Here is a 22399-nt window from a genome sequence, read left to right on the forward strand (position 1 = left end):
TAATACTACATAATTAAAAGCCTCTTTAGTGTTAAAAAAAAAAAAGAAAGAGTGGAAATGTGCGAGTATCTTATGCTTCTCTGTTATGTTTTCAGCCAGACTGAAAACTACACTCATCAATTTTTAAAACTGACTTCCTTCAGATCAGCGTGTACGTTGGGACATTTTATAGATCTGTTCAGGTTGGAAAGGAAAAACAAATTAACACAGTACAATGACACTGCTTTATGTATTAATATCTTGCATCTATCTATATATACAGAAAGGAGTGCTGTAACAATTCAAGGGAGTATACAGGCGTGTCCTTCATAATACAAAATAAATTCCTATTGACCTCATTTTGAACGCGCGAATGCAACTCCTTAATATAAGGCAGAAAAAAAAAAAAAAAAAACACCTCCGGGGTCTGAATTGCGCGACCTAAGTCGTCTTTGAACCCACAGACTACAGCTCCCGGCATGCCCCCGGGGCCGCAGGGGATTAGCTGCAACTAGAACTACATCTCCCGGCGTGCCTCGGTCCCACGCGTGATTTGCTACAGCGAGAACTACATCTCCCGGCATGCCGCGGAGGGTGGAGTTGGGCAGGGCTCCCGCGCCCAGCACCCCTGACGTCCCAGCGTTGGTCTGGTCAGACCCTGAAGATGACGGAGGTGGCCGGCGGCCCCAGCGTTCCAGAACCCAGCGAGATCCGGGCTCTAAAGCAGTGTCTCCTGTGCCGCAACCACAGCCGGGAACAGCACGGCGTGGCGGCCTCCTGCCTCGAGGAGCTGAGGAGCAAGGGTTGGCACGGGACGGGGGCGAGGACTTGGGGGGCCGGGGCCCGGGCTGAAGGGACCCGGGGAGAGGTGGGGATGTCCGGCAGGGCAAGGCGGGGTCAGGAGAGGCGACTTGGGGCTTCTTGTCGCTCGAGTGGAGCTTTGGAACAGAGATGACTCAGGTGGTTATGGCGACTTAGCAGTTTCATAGCGTTTACAGGCGCTTTAACTTATCTTGTGTGAGATTCATATGGTGGAGAGGCAGACGGGAAGCAATACGCGAATTAAGACAGACTCTACTTCGGTGGCTCGCCTCAGATGACTCAGATTTTGGATCGAACCCAGTCCAGTGTGTTCCTGCCACTCAGGCTCCCTAAGGTTGTACTGGGTCCCCCAGCTGAGCCTACGGCGGGGTGGGAGCGGGTTTCCACAGTCAGCTCTGGCAGGTACCTGTGCGGTAAAGAGGGAGCTGTTACCGACCATCCGGGAGGGCCAGACAAGGAACGTCTGTTGTGAGTGACCGAGTTGACAGAAATTCTGAGCCGCATACTGTTACTAGCTGCCTGACCTTGCACTTAACCATCTCTCCATCCCCAGTTTTCTCATCAGCAAAGTGGGTGTATTTCCAGCCCTGCTCCACAGGATTGGGACTCTGGAAGGAGATGATATATTCAAATGACTTACACGTTGCTGGCCTGTAGCAGTAAATTGCTTACCCAAAGAAGTTCTATTGGTTAAAAGTGTGTGTCATCCCCGGGCATGTAGTGGATGTGTGTGTCAGCATGTTCAGGGCTTCCTCCCAGGGTCACCAAGCCCAAAAGATATCAGACAGATGTCTTTCAGAGATGCAGGAACAGCCAAAGCACTCTAAATGCTTTAGTGACATGGCTTTTGCCATATAAGGGTTTACATATTTTTTGCTTGGCATGAAGTTGCTTAAGTTTTAGTGCCCCGTCAGTGCAGTGGCTGGATGCATTTGGCACAGAGGCTTGTGTAAGTGCTTGTGTTTCTGGAGCTCGGCCTATACAAGGCTTGCTGTTCTATTTGGGTGGAAGACAGCATTGCCCAATGAACTTTGTAGTCTCTTGGCTGCTTCTCTGCCTACTGTAGTCCCATTAGCATTTTAGGCATTGCTATTACTAAATGGGATGGTACAGACCTGCCCTGGACAAAGCCTCTTGCCCAGTGATCATAAAGATGAAAAGCTACTGTTACAAACTTCTGCCTTCTGCTTCTCTTATACTTTCCCATAGGTTAGTAAGGCTGCAAAGAAAGATACTACGAGAACATAAAGTCATTTTTTTTCTTTTCTTTTTTAAAGTTTTCTTTTCTTTTTCTCTTTTTTCTTTGTGACATTTGACACATAGGAGAACTTGAGTAGACCACTGAGGAAATGAATGAAAAACTGCTTGTTCTCAAGGAATCAAATCAGACTTTGGTTTGTTGTTCATCCAAGTAAAGGCTCAAGTGCCTCCTAATGTGGGTGTAGAGTAGCTGGAAGAAAAACATATTTTCAAGAGCCAGACTGTGGGTTGAAATGCCGACTCTGCCACTTACTGTGTAACCTTGGGCAAATTACTTAACTTCTCTGAGCCTTGGGCTTGACATATGTAAAAATGGGAGTAACAATAGTATCTGCGTTATAGGATTGTTAGGAAATTAAATGCTGTATGTGAAAAGCACTTAGTCCAGTACCAGGGGCATGGTAAGTGTTATATTAGTACTATTGGTCATCATTATAGTTATTATAGTTATTACCAGGGATTTTTCTAGGCTCTGGGGGCATACTTTTTTTTTAAATTTATTTTTGGCTGCACTGGGTCTTCATTGCTGCGCGGGGGCTTTCTCTAGTTGAGGCAAGCAGGGGCTACTCTTCGCTGCGGTGCGCGGGCTTCTCATTGCAGTGGCTTCTCTTGTTGCGGAGCACAGGCTCTAGGCATGGGGGCTTCAGTAGTTGCGGCACGTGGGCTCAGCAGTTGTGGCTCGCGGGCTCTAGAGCACAGGCTCAGTAGTTGTGGCACATGGGCTTAGTTGCTCCACGGCATGTGGGATCTTCTCGGACCAGGGCTCAAACCTGTGTCCCATGCATTGGCAGACAGATTCTTAACCACTGCGCCACCAGGGAAGTCCCAGGGCATACGTATTGAGAGTGCAAGGACAGATGTAACTTCCCTATGGATACTTGTCAATTACCAAATATTTTATTCCTCTCAGCTTGTGACATTCTGGCCATTGACAAGTCCCTGGCACCAGTCACCCTGGTCCTGGCAGAGGATGGCACCATAGTGGATGATGACGATTACTTCCTGTGTCTTCCTGCCAATACTAAGTTTGTGGCACTGGCTGGGAATGAGAAGTGGGCTTACAACAATTCAGGTAAGAAGTGCTGGCCGTATATACAATATACCATCCATCATGATTTATTTTACTGCATAGGCACCTGGTTGCTGTTTGGCTGCCTGTTTAAGCATTTATGCAGCAAACATTTACTGAGCACCTTCTGTATACCAGAGTGGTGCTGAGTCTGGGGATGAAGATGAATGAGACGCGCTCAGTTCTCAAATAACTCACAGACCGACAGCAACTAAAACGCAGCAAGGCAGAGAGATCTGTGCCGCAGGTTGGGTCAGACTGTCTGGTCTGAATCCTGGCTCTGCCATTTACTAGCCATGTGACCTTGAGCAAATTATCTAACGTTTCAGCCCCATATTGAAATAATAATTACAGTACCTGTCTCCTAGCGTTGTTGTAAGGATACTAGAACATAGTACATATGAAGCCAGGGCTTCTCAACAGTACTACTGACATTTTGGGCCAGAGAATTCTTTGTTGTGGGGTTGCTGTCCTGTGTCTTGCAGGACGTTTAGCAGCATCGCTGGCCTTTACCTACTAGGTGTCAGTAGCATCTCCTCACCCTAATTGTGACAAGCAAAAATGCCTCTAGACATTGTCAAATGTCTACTGGGGGTGGGGTGGGCAAAATCACTCCCAGTTGAGAGCCACTGATAGAAAGCATTTAGATCTTACCTGGTACACAGTAAGACAAATAAATATTACCTATCACCATCATTAGCATCATCCTCCCTGGAAATACAAAGGGAACTAATATTGACGGGCAAGGATCAAAGAGCTAAAGAAGTGTCTTGAGGCAAGTCCCTAGGCCACTAAAGTGAGCAAGTCACCCTTCAGCAATGGCTTTCCCAGCCACCTTTGTACTCTGGCCCAAGGGACAGCAAACAGTGGCTGCAGCTCCTCCAGTCAAGGATAAGACCCATCCCCAAGCACAGGAGAAGTGCTGATGAGGATGAATGTTTTTGCATACAGAAATAGAACACACCCACAGACACAAAAACTAACCTAAAGGGAAGTGTAACAGTACCCTGGGTATGCACAAGCATACGTTGGATTTAAGTGGCTTCCGTCCGTAAAAGAATGCACAGCAGTTTCACACAGAAGTAAATGGAAGATGGGGACTTCCCCGGTGGTCTGCTGGTAAAAAAATCTACCTTCCAATGAAGGGGATGTGGGTTCGATCCCTGGTCGGGGAACTAAGATCCTACATGCCACAGGGCAACTAAGCCCTCACGCCACAGCTACTGAGCCTGCACGCCACAACTAGGGAGCCCGCACGCCACAACTAGAGAGCCCGCGTGCCACAAACTACAGAGCCCATGTGCTCTGGAGCCCACGTGCCACAACTAGAGAGAAACCCACACACCGCAGCGAATGATCCCTCATGCCAAACAAAGATCCCCGCATGCTGCAGCTAAGGCCTGCTGCAGCCAAAAAAAAAGAAATGGAAGATGGAACAAGAGGGAAAATTAAGGTCCTAGATGGGGATTGGCTTTCCCATGAATCCCTGAGAAAAGGTGCTTCCTTCACCATCGAAATTATTCTAAGTGATCTTTCGGAAGGATGTGCCGACATCCTCGAGGTCTGAGTTGGAGGAGGAAGTGAAAACGGCACTTCTGGTTAATCTGACTCTGACCGGCATTTTCTCCCATGTATCAGATGGAGGTACAGCTTGGATTACCCAAGAGTCTTTTGACGGAGATGAAACAGACAGCGGGGCAGGGTTGAAGTGGAAGAATGTGGCCAGGCAGCTGAAAGAAGACCTGTCCAGCATCATCCTCCTGTCCGAGGAGGACCTCCAAGTAAGCCTCCTCCGCAACCCATAGCCACGTTCCTCCAGCCTGTGCTGCCCCCAGCGCCTTAGTTGCCATGCATCCTGCCATAATAATTTCATCGCTTCTTAATTTTTAAGTAATTCTTAGATAACAACCAAGGTTCTCCATTTTCTAATTCTCCACCTAGAGTAGGAAATTTTCACCCCTCACCCTGCATCAGAATCACCAGTGGAGCTTTTTAGAAACACAGACACCAAGGCCCCACCTAGACCCACTTAGGCCCAAGGCGTGGGTCCAGGATGTCCTGCTAAAGAATGCAGATTAAATCTTAGCTCCATCTCTATGACTTTGAACCGGTAACTTAGCCTCTCTGCTTATGTTTCCTCTCCAGTGGAATTAGGATAAAAGTAGTATTGTTAACTCAAAAAAATATTTATTGAGCCCTTGTCCTCTGCCTGACACAGTTCTATGCACAGGGGTACAATGGTGAACAAACCAGACACAATCCCTGCTCTAATGGAACTCAAGTCCTAGTGGAAGGAGGCAGACAAAATAAGCAGCATGTCAGACAGGGCCGTGTGCCAAAAGTGGTGGAAAGGCTCCTGAAAGGAGGTGACCTTTTGGTAATTTTTAAAACTTGTATATTTATTTTGAATAACTCATATTAATACTTCCACATGGTTCAAAATCCAAGAGGTATAGAAGGATACACAGGTAGCCAGAAAGTAAAACAACCCAAATGTCCGTCAGCTGATAACTAGATAAATAAAATGTGGTATATCCAAACAATGGAATATATTATTCGGCCATAAAAAGGAATGGAGTATTAATACACGCTACAACATGGATAAAACTTGAAAACATTATGCTAAGTGAAAGAAGCCAGACTTGAAAGGCCACATATTTTATGATTGCATTTATATGAAATGGCCAGAATATACAAGTCCATAGAAATAGAAGGTAGATTAGTGGTTGACTAGGGATGGGGTTGGTGGGGAGTTTTGAGGAGGAATAAGAAGGAACTACTAATGGATGCAATTCTTTCTGGGGTGGTGAACATGTTCTAAGACTGATTGTGGTGGTGATTGCACTATCACAAGAAGACCAATAATTATACTGAAACCCACCGAATTATACATTTTATATGGGTAAATTGTATAGTATATTAACTATATCTCGATAAAGCTGGGTTTTTTGGCCACGGGGCATGTGGGATCTTAGTTCCCCGACCAGGAATCGAAGCCACGTCCCCTGCATTGGAAGCATGGAGTCTTAACCACTGAACCATCAGGGAAATCCCTCGATTAAGCTGTTTAGAAAAAAAAGGATATACAGGAAAAGTCGGACTCCTGCCCCCAGCCACCCAACTTCCCCTTCCTGGAGACAACCAATTTGTCAGTTTCCCATTCCAGAGATATTTTATATACAAACAAATACATACGTGTTTTCACCTCCTCCCCTCTGTCACACAAGTGGAAGAATCTCTACTCTGTTTTAATTTTTGTTTAACTTATTTATTTTATTTATTTATTTTTGGCTGTGTTGGGTCTTCATTGCTGAGCGCGGGCTTTCTCTAGTTACAGCGAGCAGGGGCCACTCCTTGTTGCGGTGCGCGGGCTTCTCATTGCGGTGGCTTCTCGTTGCAGAGCACGGGCTCTAAGCGCACGGGCTTTAGTAGTTGTGGCACGCGGGCTCAGTAGTTGTGGCTCCTGGGCTCTAGAGCACAGGCTCAGTAGTTGTGGCACACGGGCTTAGTTGCTCCACAGCATGTGGGATCTTTCCGGACCAGGGCTCGAACCCGTGACCCATGCATTGGCAGGCAGATTCTTAACCACTGTGCCACCAGGGAAGCCCTCTACTCTGTCTTAAAGAGTTGGAAAGTATTCCAGATCAGTTTATAAAAGACATCCTCACCTCTTTTTCACCACTGCATAATACTCCATTTCATGCCTGTACCATGACTTATTTAATGAGACTCCCCCACTGGGGGACATGTGGGTTGTCATCAGTCTTGCTCTTCTAGTCAGTGCTGCAAAACCCTTAGATCAGTGTCATTTTTCACACATGCTTGTGCATAGAATAAATTCGTAGAATTTAGTTGAGAAACATTGGCAGGTCCCAAGAGACCCTGAAGGACAAGAGGAAGCCTGCCACGGAAAGGTTGGGCCCAGAGTGTTCCAGGCAGAGGGAGGGCAGGAGCAAGCTTGATTTTTTTCTTCCTTGTTTTTTCTTTCTTATGAAACAGAAAGGGGGGACTTCTCTGGCAATCCAGTGGTTAAGACTCTGCGCTTCCACTGCAGGGGGCGTAGGTTTGAGCCCTGGTTTGGGAACTAAGGTCCCACTTGCCCCATGGCCAAAGAAAAAGAAACAGAAAGGGTTCATGAGATCCCTTCCCATCCCAACAGACTAGCATATTATGATACCCCTAGAATAAGGAGCACAGCAGTCCTTACCAAAACAGGGATACCAGAATATGAGTGAGCCTGGCCCTGACAGCTAGGCTCCACAGGGAAGCTTAGGACAGGAGCTTGCAGAGGCTGGCCACGCGACAGGTAGAGGAAAGGTACCACCGTCTCGGGGACCATGGGGAGTGAGAACAGATGGGAGGGAAGGGAGGAGCCCAAGGATCAATTACACAGCGTCCTGAGGATTAGAACTAAGACTGACTGATCCTTGGGACGTTATTAACTGCTCTTGCCTCATTTTCCTCATCTGTTAAGATGGTGGTAATACTAGTACTTACCTCATAAGGTTTGTACCTCCTGAATTTTGAACCTTATGAATGTATATTAATACTACTTGTTCGAAAATTGATGCAATATGAATGTTAAGGATAACTTATAAAGTCCCCTCTTCAAAGAGGCCTTTCCCAATCTAGAGCAGCCCTCCTCGTCACTTTCTGTCCTAAGAGTTTTACATCAATTTTCTCACTGATACATAGTAAGTGCTCAAGAAATGCAAACGCTTATTATTGTATTTCTTATTAAGCTCCACATTCTAATCTGCAGCTGAAGTTAGATTTACTCTCCACGAATTTCAAGTTTGATCTTTCTCTTACGAAGACTATTTTATTTTATTTATTTATTTTTAATTATTATTTTTTTAAATTTATTTTTGTCTGCCTTGGGTCTTCATTGCAAGCACGTGGGCTTTCTCTAGTTCCGGAGAGCTGGGGCTACTCTTCGTCGCGGTGCACAGGCTTCTCATTGCGGTGGCTTCTCTTGTTGCGGAGCACGGGCTGTAGGTGCGCAGGCTTCAGTAGTTGTGGCATGAGGGCTCAGTAGCTGTGGCGCACGGGCTTAGTTGTTCCACGGCATATGGGATCTTCCCGGACCGGGGCACGAACCCATGACCCCTGCATCGGCAGGCGGACTCTCAACCACTGCGCCACCAGGGAAGCCCCTGTTTGTTTTGTTTTTAATAAAGGCACTAAGGCAATATTTTCCTAATTTTTTCACCAGAGGAAAACTGAAAAACTTACATGCCTCTTTTCTGACTTTCAGGCAGCCATATTAGGTAATTTGGGGAACTAGATGAAACGAGTCTGCAAGATTGATGTATTTGAGAGCTATAACATCACATTTAGAAAGTACTTTCCGATTTCTTAAAGTCCGTATTTGTTTGTCAGATGCTTATTGATGTCCCGTGTTCAGAGCTGGCTCAGGAACTCAGCCAAAGTCGTGTCGCAGTCCAGGGGCTCCAGAACACCCTTCAGCAGGTCCTTGACCAGAGAGAGGAAGCCCGTCAGTCCAGGCAGCTCTTGGAGCTTTACCTCCGGGCTTTGGAGAAGGAGGGCAGCATCCTGTTGAAGCAGCAAGGTAGGATTCATCGGCTGGGGGAGTTACACTGAGAACTCAGCAGAGCCTCTCCTTGAGAGAGAGCCAGATGCTTACCATGTGGTCAAAAACAGTGAAACCACAGCTGCTGGCATCTTGAGATGACAGGCTTCTGTCTGCCCATCTGATTGCTCTGGCTGGATGTTGGTATGGCTGTATGTGTACATGGTGTGCTGATCTCTGTCTCACATCTGCTTTGCAGAGTCCACAGCTGGCCTCGGTGATGAGAGGGATGCAGTTGACACGGGTATTGGAGAGAGCTCCTCCGAAGTTGCACTTAAGAGCCAGATCCTTACTGTGCTGAAGGAGAAACCCGCCCCAGAGCTGAGTTTGTCTAGTCAAGATTTGGAGGTGGGTGAGCACCAGGGACCCTGACCTTTGCAAGGAGAGGCTTGTATCAGGTTTTCTTCCCCTCTGCAGACCTTGAATCATAACTGTCAATTTGCCCATTATTATATGCAAAGCATTTGCAAACATCTTATTTAATCCAATTCTTAAACAAAATGGGTGCACTCCCTCAGATCATCAAACATTATTTTCTGGTCCAAAGTAGGTAGTGAAATGTCTGACCCCGACAGGGAGGAATAGCAGGACTCAGGCTTCTGAGATGCATCTGTCAGTGGTTGAAAAAGATCCATAGGCCATAGAAGCACATAAAATATCCTTGAGAAAGGCCCACTCGAGGGGATCATCTTGCGCTCTCAGACCAGGGAACTGGAGGCTTGATGAGGGGAACCCATCAAAGTGGGTGCTCCTTCTTTCTTTCTTTTTTTTGGAGGGGGGGATTTGCTGTAGCTTGTGTTTTTGTCTCATCAGTTGTTTCACAGTTATTTTTATTTTATTTTATTTTATTTTTGGCCATGCCGAGTGGCATGTGGGATCTTAGTTCCCCGACCAGGGATCGAACCTGTGCCCCCTGCAGTGGGAGTGCAGAATCTTAACCACTGGACCGCAGGGAAGTCCCTGGGTGCGCCTTCTTATGCTTCACCCTTGTCCCTGTTCCCAGTACTTCCTTGGTGTAGCTAGAAGGGAAAGAAGCTGTACTGACTTGAGTTTGGCTAAATTTCCTGTGAGCGGAGGACTTTATTGTTGCTCCAAGTAAACTACTCTCTAGAGGTCCTTTCCTGTTGGTGTTGTATGGTGAGAAGAGGCCTGTGACAATTGAATGTGAAGGAGACCTGGCATTTCAGCATAAAGACATGATATAGACTGATACTGCTGATTCTCACCCCCCTAAAGAAAATTACGAGAGCAGCAGAGGTGCTGGTTCTTAATGGTTCTTACTCTTGCCGCAGTTGGTTGCCAAGGAGGACCCTAAAGCATTGGCTGTTGCTTTGAACTGGGACATAAAGAAGACGGAAGCTGTTCAACAGACCTGTAATCAGGAACTTAGCCTGCGCCTCCAGCAGGTACAGAGCTTGTATTCTCTGAGGAGCATTTCAGCAAGGAAGATTTCGCTGCCTGGAGAAGTGCAGAATCCCAAACAAGCCAAACGAGACCCCATATAGCTGGCAGCCAGAAATATGCCAAAGAAAACCTTGGGTTTTGTGTCAGAGTCAGTAAATACCTTCAGCCTAATCTTTGTAGCTCCCTACATACTCCTCTACCCGCTGCCTTCGAGAATGTTCTTCTGGAACAGGCTGGAAGAGAGGCTTCATGCCCTTTCCAGAAAAGCTATTCCAGATCGCCACATGGGCTCTCCGACCTATTTTGAACCATAGAGCTGCACCAGCAATATCCCACCTCTTCTAATTCCAAGTTCTTATGTTCTCTAACAGTAGTTGTAAAGGGCAGGGAAAAGAAATTGTCATATTTCAGACCCACTATTCTTTTTTTTTTTTTTTTTTACTTTTTTTTCTTCTACATCAGATAAATGGTATATCTCTTTCACGATTCAATCTGTTGAACTCTGCAACCATCATAGTAATAGACCCACTATTCTTATTCTAAAGATGGAACTGCAGAATTTTAAACACAGATAACAGTAGAGAAGATGACATATCAGAGTGTTGATTATGGCCACAAACTTGTTTCTCAAGTTGAGGAATTTTTTCATTTGTTTTAAAGGCACGTATTAAATTTGCAGACCATAGGGACCTATGGAGTGTAATTCACCATTTCTAATATCTAATTCAGTATTGTGAAATTATATGCATTACCACTGTGAAACTTTTCAGTTTTCTAATGTGTTTTATCAGCAGGGGGTATAAAAAGGTCATTAAATCAGTCTCCATGAGACATGACTCCAGGTCTCTCTGGGTGCAAAGCAGAGACTTCTGGTTTATATTCCCCCTATTTCTGTACAAGCTTGTTCTTCGGGTTTTGTAATCTACAATGCAGTCTCTCTTGCAGGGAAAAGATAATTAGTTACTGACTTATTTGACTTACTTTTTAAGCATACTTAGAGGAAAATAGAATGCTATTAAGAGATACATTGGCTAATTATTAAGTAAAGAAATATAACAATAAGTAAGTCCTAGGGCGAGGGAGAGGTACAGAAAACAAACAGAACAAAAAGAACTGTTTCCTTCTCCTGCGCCCTTCCTCAAGGAGGACTCAGACCTACTCAGCGTACTCTTACTAATGCCTTCCGCTTTTGGTTCTCACTTATGAGCCCCAATATTTCTTTTTTAATAGCATATTTTATAATGCCTTCTTAATTATCCTTAAATGAAAACCAGAGCTGATAACCTACCTATGTTCATACTTTCATCAACATAATATCCCCAAATGTAGTATTTCAGAATAAAGGAAAATAATTTCCAACAAAACGGTGTGTATCTCAGTATGTCACTTTCTGGAGATGACCATACGAAAGGCACAAGGAAGCTGTCAGATGCTTGTACTTACCCACTGAATTACTGTGAATTTGTTAGAGGCAGCCAGGCACGGTGTGTAGTGACTCTCAACTCAAATACCACAAGCATTGCCCTTTGTAATGGGATTTCCCAAAACAGTGATGTTCTGGACCGAGTAACACATCTATCCTCGATTTACAAGGTGGCTGCATTCTTGACGGATCCAGGGAACGTTAAAACTGGAAAAAATACTTTGTATTTACATATAAAACAGAATTAGGTTTGGGGCTAATTTGGAAGAGGTTTTCATCCCTATGAACATCCAGAATGACATATAAAAGTCAGGTTGTGGTGGGGGGTGTTCAGCGCAGTGGTTGAGAGTCCGCCTGCCGACGCAGGGGACGCAGGTTCGTGCCCCGGTCCGGGAAGATCCCACATGCCGCGGAGCGGCTGGGCCCATGAGCCGTGGCTGCAGGGCCTGCGCGTCTGGAGCCTGTGCTCCACAACGGGAGAGGTCACAGCAGTGAGAGGCCCGCGTACCGCAAAAAAAAAAAAAAAACTTTCTCCTCTGGCAGTATTTCCACGCACGATGGAGATAACCAAGGAGAAGACAAATGACCAGGCCTGGGGCCAGGGTTCAAAGGCAGGTCTTCTGGTTCTAATTCCAGTGTTCTTTCTACTTATTTGTATTTTCTCTTAAGTCCACATACTCCTTCCTACTCTACATCCAGATGACTGGTTTTGTTAATACCAGTGGAATAAGTTGGAGTCAGCTCCAACTGGAAAAGGCCTAATATGTCTGCAGTGTGATTGCCCAAAGATTTCTAACTGTAGTCATTGTGCTGATGCTGTAAGAGAAGTCAATCAGCCTTGTGAACGCTGTGTAGTTAGCCCAGTAGTAAAGGAAGCCTGTATTCCAGAAATAATAGAAGAGCATCTCTATTCACCAATTCTGTCAACATTTCCATCTTTGCCCTGCTGAATGAAAAATGTTTTCTTCCGTTATTTCTGTCAAATACACAGTAGAGCTTTAGTTGACTGGCCTGGGTGTTGGTATTGGTCTTCTGTACTTGAAACAAACCCACCAAGCATCTCAGCTGCATAGGAGAGTGGAAAAAGTACTGTGGGTTTTGGAGTGAGACAGACCCACGTTGAGTCTAACTTTATGGGACAGTAGTTTCCAAAAATGTAAGGCTAGCCTAAGGCCCCAAGACTGAAAGGGTTAAATGGAGATAAGTATGAGGAAGAGCATAGAACCCAGCACAGAGTCAGTGTAGGGAGTGGTTCCCTTTCACCGCCCCAGGGCCAGAGATGGGGGCAGGAGCAAAGACCTTGGCCTGCAAACCCTAGACCAAATGTGGAGGGACAGTTATTTTGCCCCAGCTGCTACTTACCTTCCTTACACCACTGTGCCTCCAGGCCTTCTAGAATTGAAATGTAGCAGCACAGCAATATGTCTAAAAATAGGAGAGGGGAGAGCAGGGCATGCCTGTTCTTATGTTAGGAGAAAAGAACGTCAAAGAAAGCAACTGGGACTAATGAACTCTACATTAGCCATATTCCATTCTTTCAACTCAAGTCAAATGTCGGTCCCCATTAGGCAATTGGCTTTGACAGGAACTGTGCTAATTACCACTTACCAACATTTAATTTCCGGGTAAAAGCAAAAGGAAAAAAACGAATGGATTTTTCATTTTCCAGAGAGAAAGGAATAAAATAATAGTAGTCTGTTACAAAAATACATTATTTACAAGAATTATTATTATTATTATTTTTTAAAAAGACACATTTATTCAGCGTCATGATCAGACTATTACATTTAGCAATCAACAGCATGGGTGCAAAAAAAAAAAAAATCTACATTAAAACCCTTTGTTGGAATGCTTTACACTTTCCACAGAACAGAAACTAAAATAACCTGTTATACAATTAGTCACAAATACAGTCCTCGAGTTTTGCCCATACACATGAGTATTGTCTAAAACATGTCTTCTTTGTAGCAGCTAGGCCCTGCCACCACTGTGCTTGGCTGAGTTCACAAATCTGTTGTAACCTGTAGCTTCCCTGTCACTTCTCTGGCTCTCCTCTCCTGCTAAGCTTTGTTTCCTGGCAGTAATCAAAACCTTCTGCCACTGCCATAGCTACTGCTGCTGCTGGAACCACCATAGCCACCTTGGTTTCGGGGTTTGGCAAAGTATTGGCCTCCACCACCATAGGGGCCAGAACTTCTGCCTCCAAAGTTTCCTCCTTTCATGGGTCCAAAATTGGAAGATTGATTGTTGTAACTGCCAAAATCATTGTAGCTTCCACCACCTCCAAAATTGCTTCCATCATTACCAAATCCATTATAGCCATCCCCACTGCCACCATATCCACCACCACCACGGCTGCCACCAAAGCCACCTCGACCACTGAAGTTTCCTCCACGACCAAAGTTGTCATTCCCACCAAAACCACCTCCACGACCACCACCAAAGTTTCCAGAACCACTTCGACCTCTTTGGCTGGATGAGGCACTAGCCATCTCTTGCTTAGACAGGGCTTTCCTTACTTCACAGTTGTGGCCATTCACAGTGTGGTATTTCTTTTTTTTTTTTTTTTTTTTTTTTGCAGTACGCGGGCCTCTCACTGCTGTGGCCTCTCCCATTGCGGAGCACAGGCTCCGGACGCGCAGGCTCAGGGGCCATGGCTCAGGGGCCCAGCCGCTCCTCGGCATGTGGGATCCTCCCAGACTGGGGCACGAACCCGTGTCCCCTGCATCGGCAGGTGGACTCTCAACCACTGCGCCACCAGGGAAGCCCACAGTGTGGTATTTCTGAATGACAATCTTGTCTACAGAGTCATGGTCATCAAAGGTTACGAAAGCAAAGCCTCTCTTTTTGCCACTGCCTCGATCAGTCATGATTTCAATCACTTCAATTTTCCCATACTGTTCAAAATAATCTCTTAGATGATGTTCTTCAGTGTCTTCTTTAATGCCACCAACAAAAATCTTTTTCACAGTTAAGTGGGCACCAGGTCTTTGAGAATCTTCTCTTGAGACGGCCCTCTTTGGTTCCACAACTCTTCCATCCACCTTGTGTGGCCTTGCATTCATGGCCGCATCCACCTCCTCCACAGTGGCATATGTGACAAACCCGAAGCCTCTGGAGCGTTTGGTGTTTGGATCCCTCATTACCACACAATCTGTGAGCGTTCCCCACTGCTCAAAATGGCTCCTCAGACTCTCATCGGTTGTTTCAAAGCTCAAACCTCCGATGAAGAGCTTCCGCAGCTGTTCGGGCTCTTTGGGTGACTCTGACTTAGACATGACGGCAGTGGAGGGGGGCGGGGGAGACGTTAACGATGCTTACTCGACGGCGTCCACGAGCAGAAAGCTACAAGAATTATTAATGTGCCTTTCCTAACCAGATTTTTTCATTTCCTAATTAGTCTTCTTTTTTTTTTTTTTTTTTTGCCTTCAGGGTTTTTTTCTTATTTTGTTGTATTTATAGGGTTTTGCCTTAAATTATTTTGGCTGTGTCTTATATTACTTGAGGTTTTTAAGTAATAAAGGGGGGGGGTGGAGTCCTCCGTCCTATTCGGAAGCTTCCAATGAAGGGAACAGATTCACTCCTCCCCAGGAGCTGCATTAAATTTTCAGATTGCAGATCCTTAAAGTTAGCTGTTTGCTCAAACTAAGTCAGACAACACTTCCACAATTATAAGGAAGTGAACCAACAGGTTAATGCAGGGCTATGGGATTTTCTTTGGTATTTTCTAATACCATGTTACAAGAACTATCACCAAGAAAATTCTAGCTTTTTCTCCAGCTTACAGTTATTTTAATGAGACAAACACGTATCTGTTCACTTAACTATTTAATTATAAATAGAAAGGATAATTTTGTTAATTTTTATTAGGATTATGAGAAGCTAGAAATAGTGGGTTGCCCAGCTGTCCTTTGCCTCTTCCTTCCTAGTCTAGAAACAGAAAACTTCCTTCTTTTTCAGAGCTAAATGACATTTCCTCTTCTGATTTGTTCAAAATCGAATCCCTATCTCTATCGAAGAAGCTGCTGTTATTAAGATGTGGGTTATCCCTTCAGCAGGCGATGTCAGTTCAAGGTGTTTACGTTATCTCCCATGAGCTTACTGGTCTGACTTTCCACTGAAATGGTTTGCTGTCAGCACTGACATGAATACTATGAAAGGATTTCTGTCGAATGCTTATGCCACATCAGTTCTTCCTTAGCAGTTAAGGATCTATTCTGGTGACAAATACTGGAAATAAATGCAAGAGAATGAATTAGAAGCTGTCCAGGTCTTGATGTCCTAGGTCTACACATTTGACTATATTGAACTACACAAAGGTAGACTATAAGATGGTAGGAAATCACCTTAATTTACCCATTTTACCCTAATCTATTAATCATGAGCATTGTACTCTAGTCTAACATGCAGTTGATGCCAGTTAACATTTTATCAAGGCCACTGCACTAAGGTAGGCTTAAACTTGATGAATTTCCTGGCAGGGTCATTAGCATAGCTTCATTTCCTTCAGATATTACTTAATTAAAAGTTACAGGGCCGTCCCTGGTGGTCCAGTGGTTAAGACTCCGTGCTTCCACTGCAGGGTCACAGGTTCGATCCCTGGTCAGGGAACTAAGATCCCGCAGGCTACCCGGTGCGGCCAAAAAAAAAAAAAAAGTTACAATCTCCAGTCTTAAGGACTGTGTATGTATGACCCCAACTGAAACTGAAAAACAGTGAGCATGCTTTTCTTCTAGAAGAATCTTCAGTTCTGAAGGTTAGCTGGCCTTTCAGGCAGGCATCTTCCACCAGTGCACTGACCCGATTACTGGTCTGAAAGCTGCTGTGTTTGGAAATGTGGATGCTATCCAGGCACTTCCATCACATTATACTTTACTCAGCTAGTAATTATGCATATGAGCTCAGCTCTGTGGAAAACAGAACGGAACGGTCAGCAGTCATACTCCGCGAGTCTGCTCCCCTGGTGTCCAGAGAAGAAAGTATCACAATGCCGTCCAGCCAGCCTTTGCCCGTTTTCCTGATAATAGCCCTGACCCTCAGAAACTTTCTGTAACTCCAGGTTTGAATCTCTAAGCTTCAAAGTTTAGCATCTGAAAAACCTCACGCTGGAAGTTTTCTTTAGAGTCTGTGATTCAAGAGCCATAAACAATACGTGTAAAATCAAGGAAATCAAGAAGGATTTCAAGCCATAAACAATACGTGTAAAATCAGGGGAGAACTGAAATTTGATTAGGGTTTGGAACTGAGCACTTGTTTACTCCTGCCTCCATCTCAGGGGACCCAGATGCTGGTCCACATGGGCCTCGACAGTCGCTCTGCATTGTATCACACAGAAAAGAATCTCCCCCTCGTTTACCCACCACTCACTCACTTCTGTGGGAAATTACTGGGGAAAGGGGAAATACAACAGTTATACACATATCAATACATATGCATCGGTCTCCAAATGAAGTCCGGATCCTGTGACTCTGGAAGTCCTTGTATTAGCAGTGGAGGCAATCAGGCTACAGGCTGGGCTGCTGCTCACTATGCTTGATCTGAAATAAGCCTGAAGCTCCCCTCCATAAAAAGAACTGTAACAAATTAATATTAACTTACTAGTTAAAATCAGTACAGGTACTGTTTAACAGCATTTTCGAATGTAACTTTTACAAGCATGTCAACATGATGCTGTCGGCCTTAACAGCTGGCATTTGTTTTTAAATTAATTTTAGCTAAAACGTGAGGAACAATCATTTTGTTCTTTGAGCACAATGTTAAAAATTGCTTTTAATATGAGGGGAAAGATTGTTTAAATTAGACAGTTTGTATCAAAATAAACTGTAATGTTATTCTGAACACTTAAATATGTGGCTTTTAGCTATTTTAAATCCAAGCAAGGAAGACAAGGACGGAACAACCTCTAAGCAGGTAATGAAGGTGGAAGGAAAGCCCCACGGCTGCACTGACAATAACGGAAAAAGCCACAAAAATCTTCATCAAAAATACTCTCTTTGGGTTCCAAATTACTCAAGACACTCAGTATTGGGTGTTTTTGGAGTTCAAATAAAAACTACTTTTCAAATTACATGAGAAAGAGAAGACAACTGGGTAAAGAAGGAAGATCACAGCTGATTAATACATTTTATTCGTTACACTTCTTTGCATGAGTAATTATGGGTGGGGTTTTATTTGCAGGAGGAGAAGGTCTTCCAGAAGAAATTCTTGCAGGGCGTTTTATCTCGGCGAGTGGACTGTTGGAGGGGCAGGACTTCCTGCCGTTTGGACACCTCCCTGGCTTCCCCTCCTACAAAGGACACTGCCCTGGCCTGGGAGGCCCACTCATACCACCACGCAAGGAAAGTCAACAGGCTGTTTTTCTGTATTTCTGCCACTTCCTGCATATGCTTTTAAAAAGAAGCAGAGAACAAAGGAAAGACAAATCAACCACCTGGTTCAGCCAGCATTAAGATACATAATTCCTTAAAAAAAAAAATGCTCCAGAACAATAAATCACATTTCTGTTTAAAGGATAAGTTAAGAGAACACCTTAACGAAATTGCTCTAATTAGAGAAAACAAGTTGAAATTTTTCAATCAAGGAAAATCTGCTTGTTTTGCCCCTAATCTTTGCTGAGGTTCTTAATTAGAAGAGGTCAAGAAATCTATCATTTTCCCTGACAAGTGCCTGGCAGCTAAGAAGCCCCCCAAGGTGGATCAGGCTAATTTAGCTTGGTTTTCCCATCTCTGGTCTTCCTCCCGGCTGTCCACAAATTGCTTTTCGAGACAGATCAGCTTGAGATGTTATATTCTGGCTTTTCAAACTCCTTAGAAAGCTTCTAGGAGTAATCTGATGATGAATGACTTGTCTGGAACTCATCTGATAATTTCAGAGAAAAATCCATTTTTAATGGTCAACTTTATGTACTCTTTCTTGGAACTTTTTCAAAATGGGAAAAAGAGAAAAATAAGTCATGTCATGAAATTACAAATTCTCACAATGGAAAATGTAATGATGTCAATTAATCTGAGCCAGTGAGAACATGTGCTGTATGTATAAATTAAGATTCTAGAAGTATGTGTGACTAATACCACAGTGGCAGCTCCATGATTGCACTGCAATAGACTGGTGTAATCACTCAATGTTTCAAAGACTAGCAGATGGAGGCTGCCAGCTCGAAGAAGCTCCCCTTAGTTTCAGAGCTTTCTAACAAACTTCCTAACAACTGAAGGTAAACAAGAATCAATGGTCTATATGGACATCACGGCACAGGGCAGCTGAGGGGCACACTGCAGAGTCCAGCCCTGCAGTCTGTCCTGTACACACACTCGGCCGTGGAGATGCTGGGGAATCCATAGGGGTGGCCAAATGTGCCAAGGAAAGAGACAGCCCACAAGTGCACAGGGCAGCTGAGGGGCCGAGTCAGACTACTCACCCCGCTGTCGTGGCCGGCGAGGCCGCCCTCCAGGGGAAGGGCAGCGGTGGCCCCCGAGGGCAGCGGCAGCAGCAGCAGCAGGCAGAGGGGCGGCAGCATCCTGCAGGCCGACTGGCACTTCTCTCCAGCCCTGCGGCTGCTCATCCTGCTTGGCAGCCCCAAGATCAGTGTGTTGTGGACTTGGGTCTCTTCTTTGGAGACCAGGGGGTTATTTTAAGCTCAACCTGCAGCTGTTTTTTCGTGTATATGCCTGTCTAAAGCCTGTATCCCCTCTTCCTTCACACTCAAGCAGTGACGCATAAGCCTGAGCAATCAGTGCCCACAAAAGTGCTTTCGGATTGGATTTAACCCCTTCATTAAAGCCTCAGATCTCTTCCTGTGTTGAGAGTGGATTTGCTCCTACTTTAGAATGCAGAGTGCACTTGCCTCTGAAGAAGTTCTACCTGCTCATAATTATGCCCAAGCAAGCAGGAAGCCATGAGAACAAAACCAAGTGATTTAACACAGTACAAAATGAGCCTTGGATAAGGAGCTTAAAACCTGCAATTTTGCCCACGTAAAAGTCTGACTGAATCTGCTTGGGCTGAAGAAACAAGGAGACGGTGAGGGCTCAGGGAGGCGCTCAGCACCCACTGGCCTCCAAACCGCAGGCAAGGGTGATCCGAGTGATGGTTCCCCAGCACCGCCTCCCCGCCCAGCAGGCCAGACACTGTCCTCTGGCCCAGGCCTTCCCAAACTGTGACGTGGACCCAAATCACCTTATTAAAATGCAGACTCTGATGTCGTGGGTACGAGGAGGAGCGGAGATCCCACAACTCTCACGAGCTGACACTAGAGTAACCAGTATCTGCTGCTGGCCACTCACTAGTGGCTCGTAAAGCAGCACTTTTTTGGAATGAAATAAAAATTAGAGGGCATCATGTAGAGGGCGGCTCCTGAGAACTCAGGGCGTAGACTCAGCCATTCCATACAAAGCCTGGCCACCCCTGTGTTATAATCCCCGAAAAATGCGTTGTACTACCACTTGTCTAAAATATGAACAGGTCATACATAAATGTGCCAAATAAACCAAAAGATTACGTGAACATCAAGTCAACTTTCTCATCTGGCTAGAAAACTCCATGTCAAAATACCCATGCCAGCCAGGAGGGGCCCCCTACAACCCTCTAATCAGGGACAGGACCCCCAGGGCGCACACGGGTTCATCATTTCGAGTCGTGTGTATTCTGAGTTTCTGGAGCTACAGAAATCTATAGAAACAAGATGCGTTGTAATGGTTCTACCAATTTCCTTTTATTGTCTCATATAACATGGCTGCGAGAGGTATTAACTCTATTTCACTGATAAGAACACAAAGTTTCAGAAAGTCATACAGCTATTAGAGTTATGAAATCAGGATGCAAGTCTAGATTTGTCAACCTCTGGGAAGTCCACAGTATCTAGTCTCAAAACTCTCCGTGATGAGGCGTTTAAAGACAGCTTACCTGAAAATGAAACTGCTAACATACAGATCTTTTGGCTGGAATGTACTGTAAGGACGGAAGCCTTCATGATTCACATTTCTTTCACTGATGTGACACAAAGGTGGTACAAGTATTATCTGAGACCAAATGATTAGTTATTTGCAGAACCTGAAACTGTGAAGTTTGAATTCAACGCTTTACTATGACCATAGCTCTGCATCTCCTTTTGAGAGTTAGACTCTGGGGTATCTTTTGCTGATCATATCTGGGCATGGATGGTATAAATTCTATCCAGCTGCACGCACCTTTTCTCTCTCACCCAGTCTAGAGTCACCACTCCAAACGTGAGTACCATCTCCATTGGTCAGTAGATCCTGGGTGGTTGGTTAACGTCTTCAAGCTTCAGCTTGAAGCTTTAGCTTTACTTATTCCCATCAGTAAAATGGGAATAAACAAAAAAACCCTGAAAAAGTTGTGAAGGAGAACTATATGGAGCGCCCAGAGCAGCAGCTGGCGCACAGGAAGGGCTCTGTGAGTGCCAGGCCCTCTTCTTCACTCCTGTCGCCCCAACAGGGAAAAGGCATGCCCTGGACCCCTAATAAACCCCAAGGAGAACACAGCAGGCCTGGGACTCCTGGAAGCATCATCTCTCACAAACTAAACCAGAGGACACACAACTGAAGTGTTCTGGAGGAGCAGTCGGGTTTTCCTCTCAAGCAAAACTTCTGCCCAATATAATTACAAAAGAGCCAGACAGGGCTTCCCTGGTGGCGCAGTGGTTGAGAGTCCGCCTGCCGATGCAGGGGACACGGGTTCGTGCCCCGGTCCGGGAAGATCCCACATGCCGCGGAGCGGCTGGGCCCGTGAGCCGTGGCCATTGAGCCTGCGTGTCCGGAGCCGGTGCTCTGCAATGGGAGAGGCCACAACAGTGAGAGGCCCGCGTACCACAAAAAAAAAAAAAAGAGGCAGACAAAAGTCACATAAACTGTGTTTCTGGAGAAAATCACCTTTAAAAAGTAAAAAGGACCATTTCCAAACACCCACCCTTTTACCTTGTGATCACAAGTGACGTGGGTTTAAAAAAACAATACTGGAAAAAAAAAAAAACAATACTGAGGGGCTTCACTGGTGGCGCAGTGGTTAAGAATCTGCCTGCTAATGCAGAGGACACGGGTTCGAGCCCTGGTCCAGGAAGATTCCACATGCTGTGGAGCAACTAAGCCCATGCGCCACAACTACTGAGCCTGCGCTCTAGAGCCTGCGAGCCACGACTACCGAGCCCACATGCCACAACTACTGAAGTCCACAAGCCACAACTACTGAGCCAGCACACCTACAGCCCGTGCTCCGTAACAAGAGAAGCCCGCGCACCACAACGAAGAGGAGCCCCTGCTCGCCACAACTAGAGAAAGCCTGCGCACAGCAACGAGGACCCAATGTAGCCGAAAATAAATAAATAAATAAATAAATTTTTAAAAAACAATATTGATAATCAAAAGAACTAAATAGGGAGTTCCCTGGTGGTCCAGCGGTTAGGACTCGGCGCCTTCACTGCCATGGCCCAGGTTCAATCCCTGGTCAGGGAACTGAGATCCTGCATGCCACGCAGTGCAACCAAAAAAAAAAAAAAGGACTAAGGCTTCCCTGGTGGCGCGGTGGTTGAGAGTCCGCCTGCCGATGCAGGGGACACGGGTTCGTGCCCTGGTCCGGGAAGATCCCACATGCCGCAGAGCGGCTGGCCTGTGAGCCATGGCCGCTGAGCCTGCGCGTCCGGAGGCTGTGCTCCGCAACGGGAGAGGCCGCGACAGTGAGAGGCCCGCGTACCGCAAAAAACAAACAAACAAACAAAAAAAAGGACTAAATAAATATAGTTTTATTCATCTTTCAGGGACTGTCAGCCTGAAAAATTATATAAAAGAATGAAAAAATAACTATGGTTTTTGCTTGAAAAAGTCAACGATATGTAATTGCT

At 45.4% G+C, this 22399-nt stretch overlaps 3 protein-coding genes across 3 annotated transcripts; 1 reads left to right on the forward strand and 2 right to left on the reverse strand.

Annotated features, from left to right (window-relative positions):
• The first annotated feature begins 592 nt into the window (after positions 1 to 592).
• Positions 593 to 11491, forward strand: DFFA (DNA fragmentation factor subunit alpha). The gene is made up of 6 exons (XM_081224497.1): positions 593 to 782; positions 2972 to 3133; positions 4769 to 4911; positions 8513 to 8702; positions 8923 to 9071; positions 10016 to 11491. The coding sequence occupies exons 1-6, from the start codon at positions 644 to 646 to the stop codon at positions 10226 to 10228; spliced, it is 996 nt and encodes a 331-aa protein (XP_081080623.1). The 5' UTR covers positions 593 to 643; the 3' UTR covers positions 10229 to 11491.
• A 1826-nt stretch (positions 11492 to 13317) lies between these two features.
• LOC308612342 (heterogeneous nuclear ribonucleoprotein A1) lies at positions 13318 to 14855 on the reverse strand. Its single transcript, XM_081224798.1, has 2 exons — positions 14334 to 14855; positions 13318 to 14102 (listed from the first exon to the last, which is right to left on the reverse strand). The coding sequence occupies exons 1-2, from the start codon at positions 14826 to 14828 to the stop codon at positions 13635 to 13637; spliced, it is 963 nt and encodes a 320-aa protein (XP_081080924.1). The 5' UTR covers positions 14829 to 14855; the 3' UTR covers positions 13318 to 13634.
• Positions 14856 to 17670: 2815 nt separating this feature from the next.
• On the reverse strand, positions 17671 to 21204 carry LOC308605222 (cortistatin-like). The gene is made up of 2 exons (XM_081214997.1): positions 18965 to 21204; positions 17671 to 17936 (listed from the first exon to the last, which is right to left on the reverse strand). Exons 1-2 carry the CDS (start codon positions 19106 to 19108, stop codon positions 17718 to 17720), a joined length of 363 nt encoding a protein of 120 aa, XP_081071123.1. The 5' UTR covers positions 19109 to 21204; the 3' UTR covers positions 17671 to 17717.
• Positions 21205 to 22399: the final 1195 nt, after the last annotated feature.

Source organism: Mesoplodon bidens (genome assembly GCF_964165515.1).
Source record: "Mesoplodon bidens genome assembly, chromosome: 2".
NCBI lineage: Eukaryota > Metazoa > Chordata > Mammalia > Artiodactyla > Ziphiidae > Mesoplodon > Mesoplodon bidens.

Excerpts from the sequence above, each read along its gene's own strand:
- DFFA (XM_081224497.1), top strand. The coding sequence starts at position 644 with ATGACGGAGGTGGCCGGCGGCCCCAGCGTTCCAGAACCCAGCGAGATC. Across the intron at positions 783-2,971 it reads CGAGGAGCTGAGGAGCAAGG|CTTGTGACATTCTGGCCATT; the intron begins GTTGGCACGGGA and ends TATTCCTCTCAG. Across the intron at positions 4,912-8,512 it reads TGTCCGAGGAGGACCTCCAA|ATGCTTATTGATGTCCCGTG; the intron begins GTAAGCCTCCTC and ends TTTGTTTGTCAG.
- LOC308612342 (XM_081224798.1), bottom strand. The coding sequence starts at position 14,828 with ATGTCTAAGTCAGAGTCACCCAAAGAGCCCGAACAGCTGCGGAAGCTC. Across the intron at positions 14,103-14,333 it reads TAGACAAGATTGTCATTCAG|AAATACCACACTGTGAATGG; the intron begins AAATACCACACT and ends AAAAAAAAAAAG.
- LOC308605222 (XM_081214997.1), bottom strand. The coding sequence starts at position 19,108 with ATGAGCAGCCGCAGGGCTGGAGAGAAGTGCCAGTCGGCCTGCAGGATG. Across the intron at positions 17,937-18,964 it reads TCGCCGGCCACGACAGCGGG|CATATGCAGGAAGTGGCAGA; the intron begins GTGAGTAGTCTG and ends TCTTTTTAAAAG.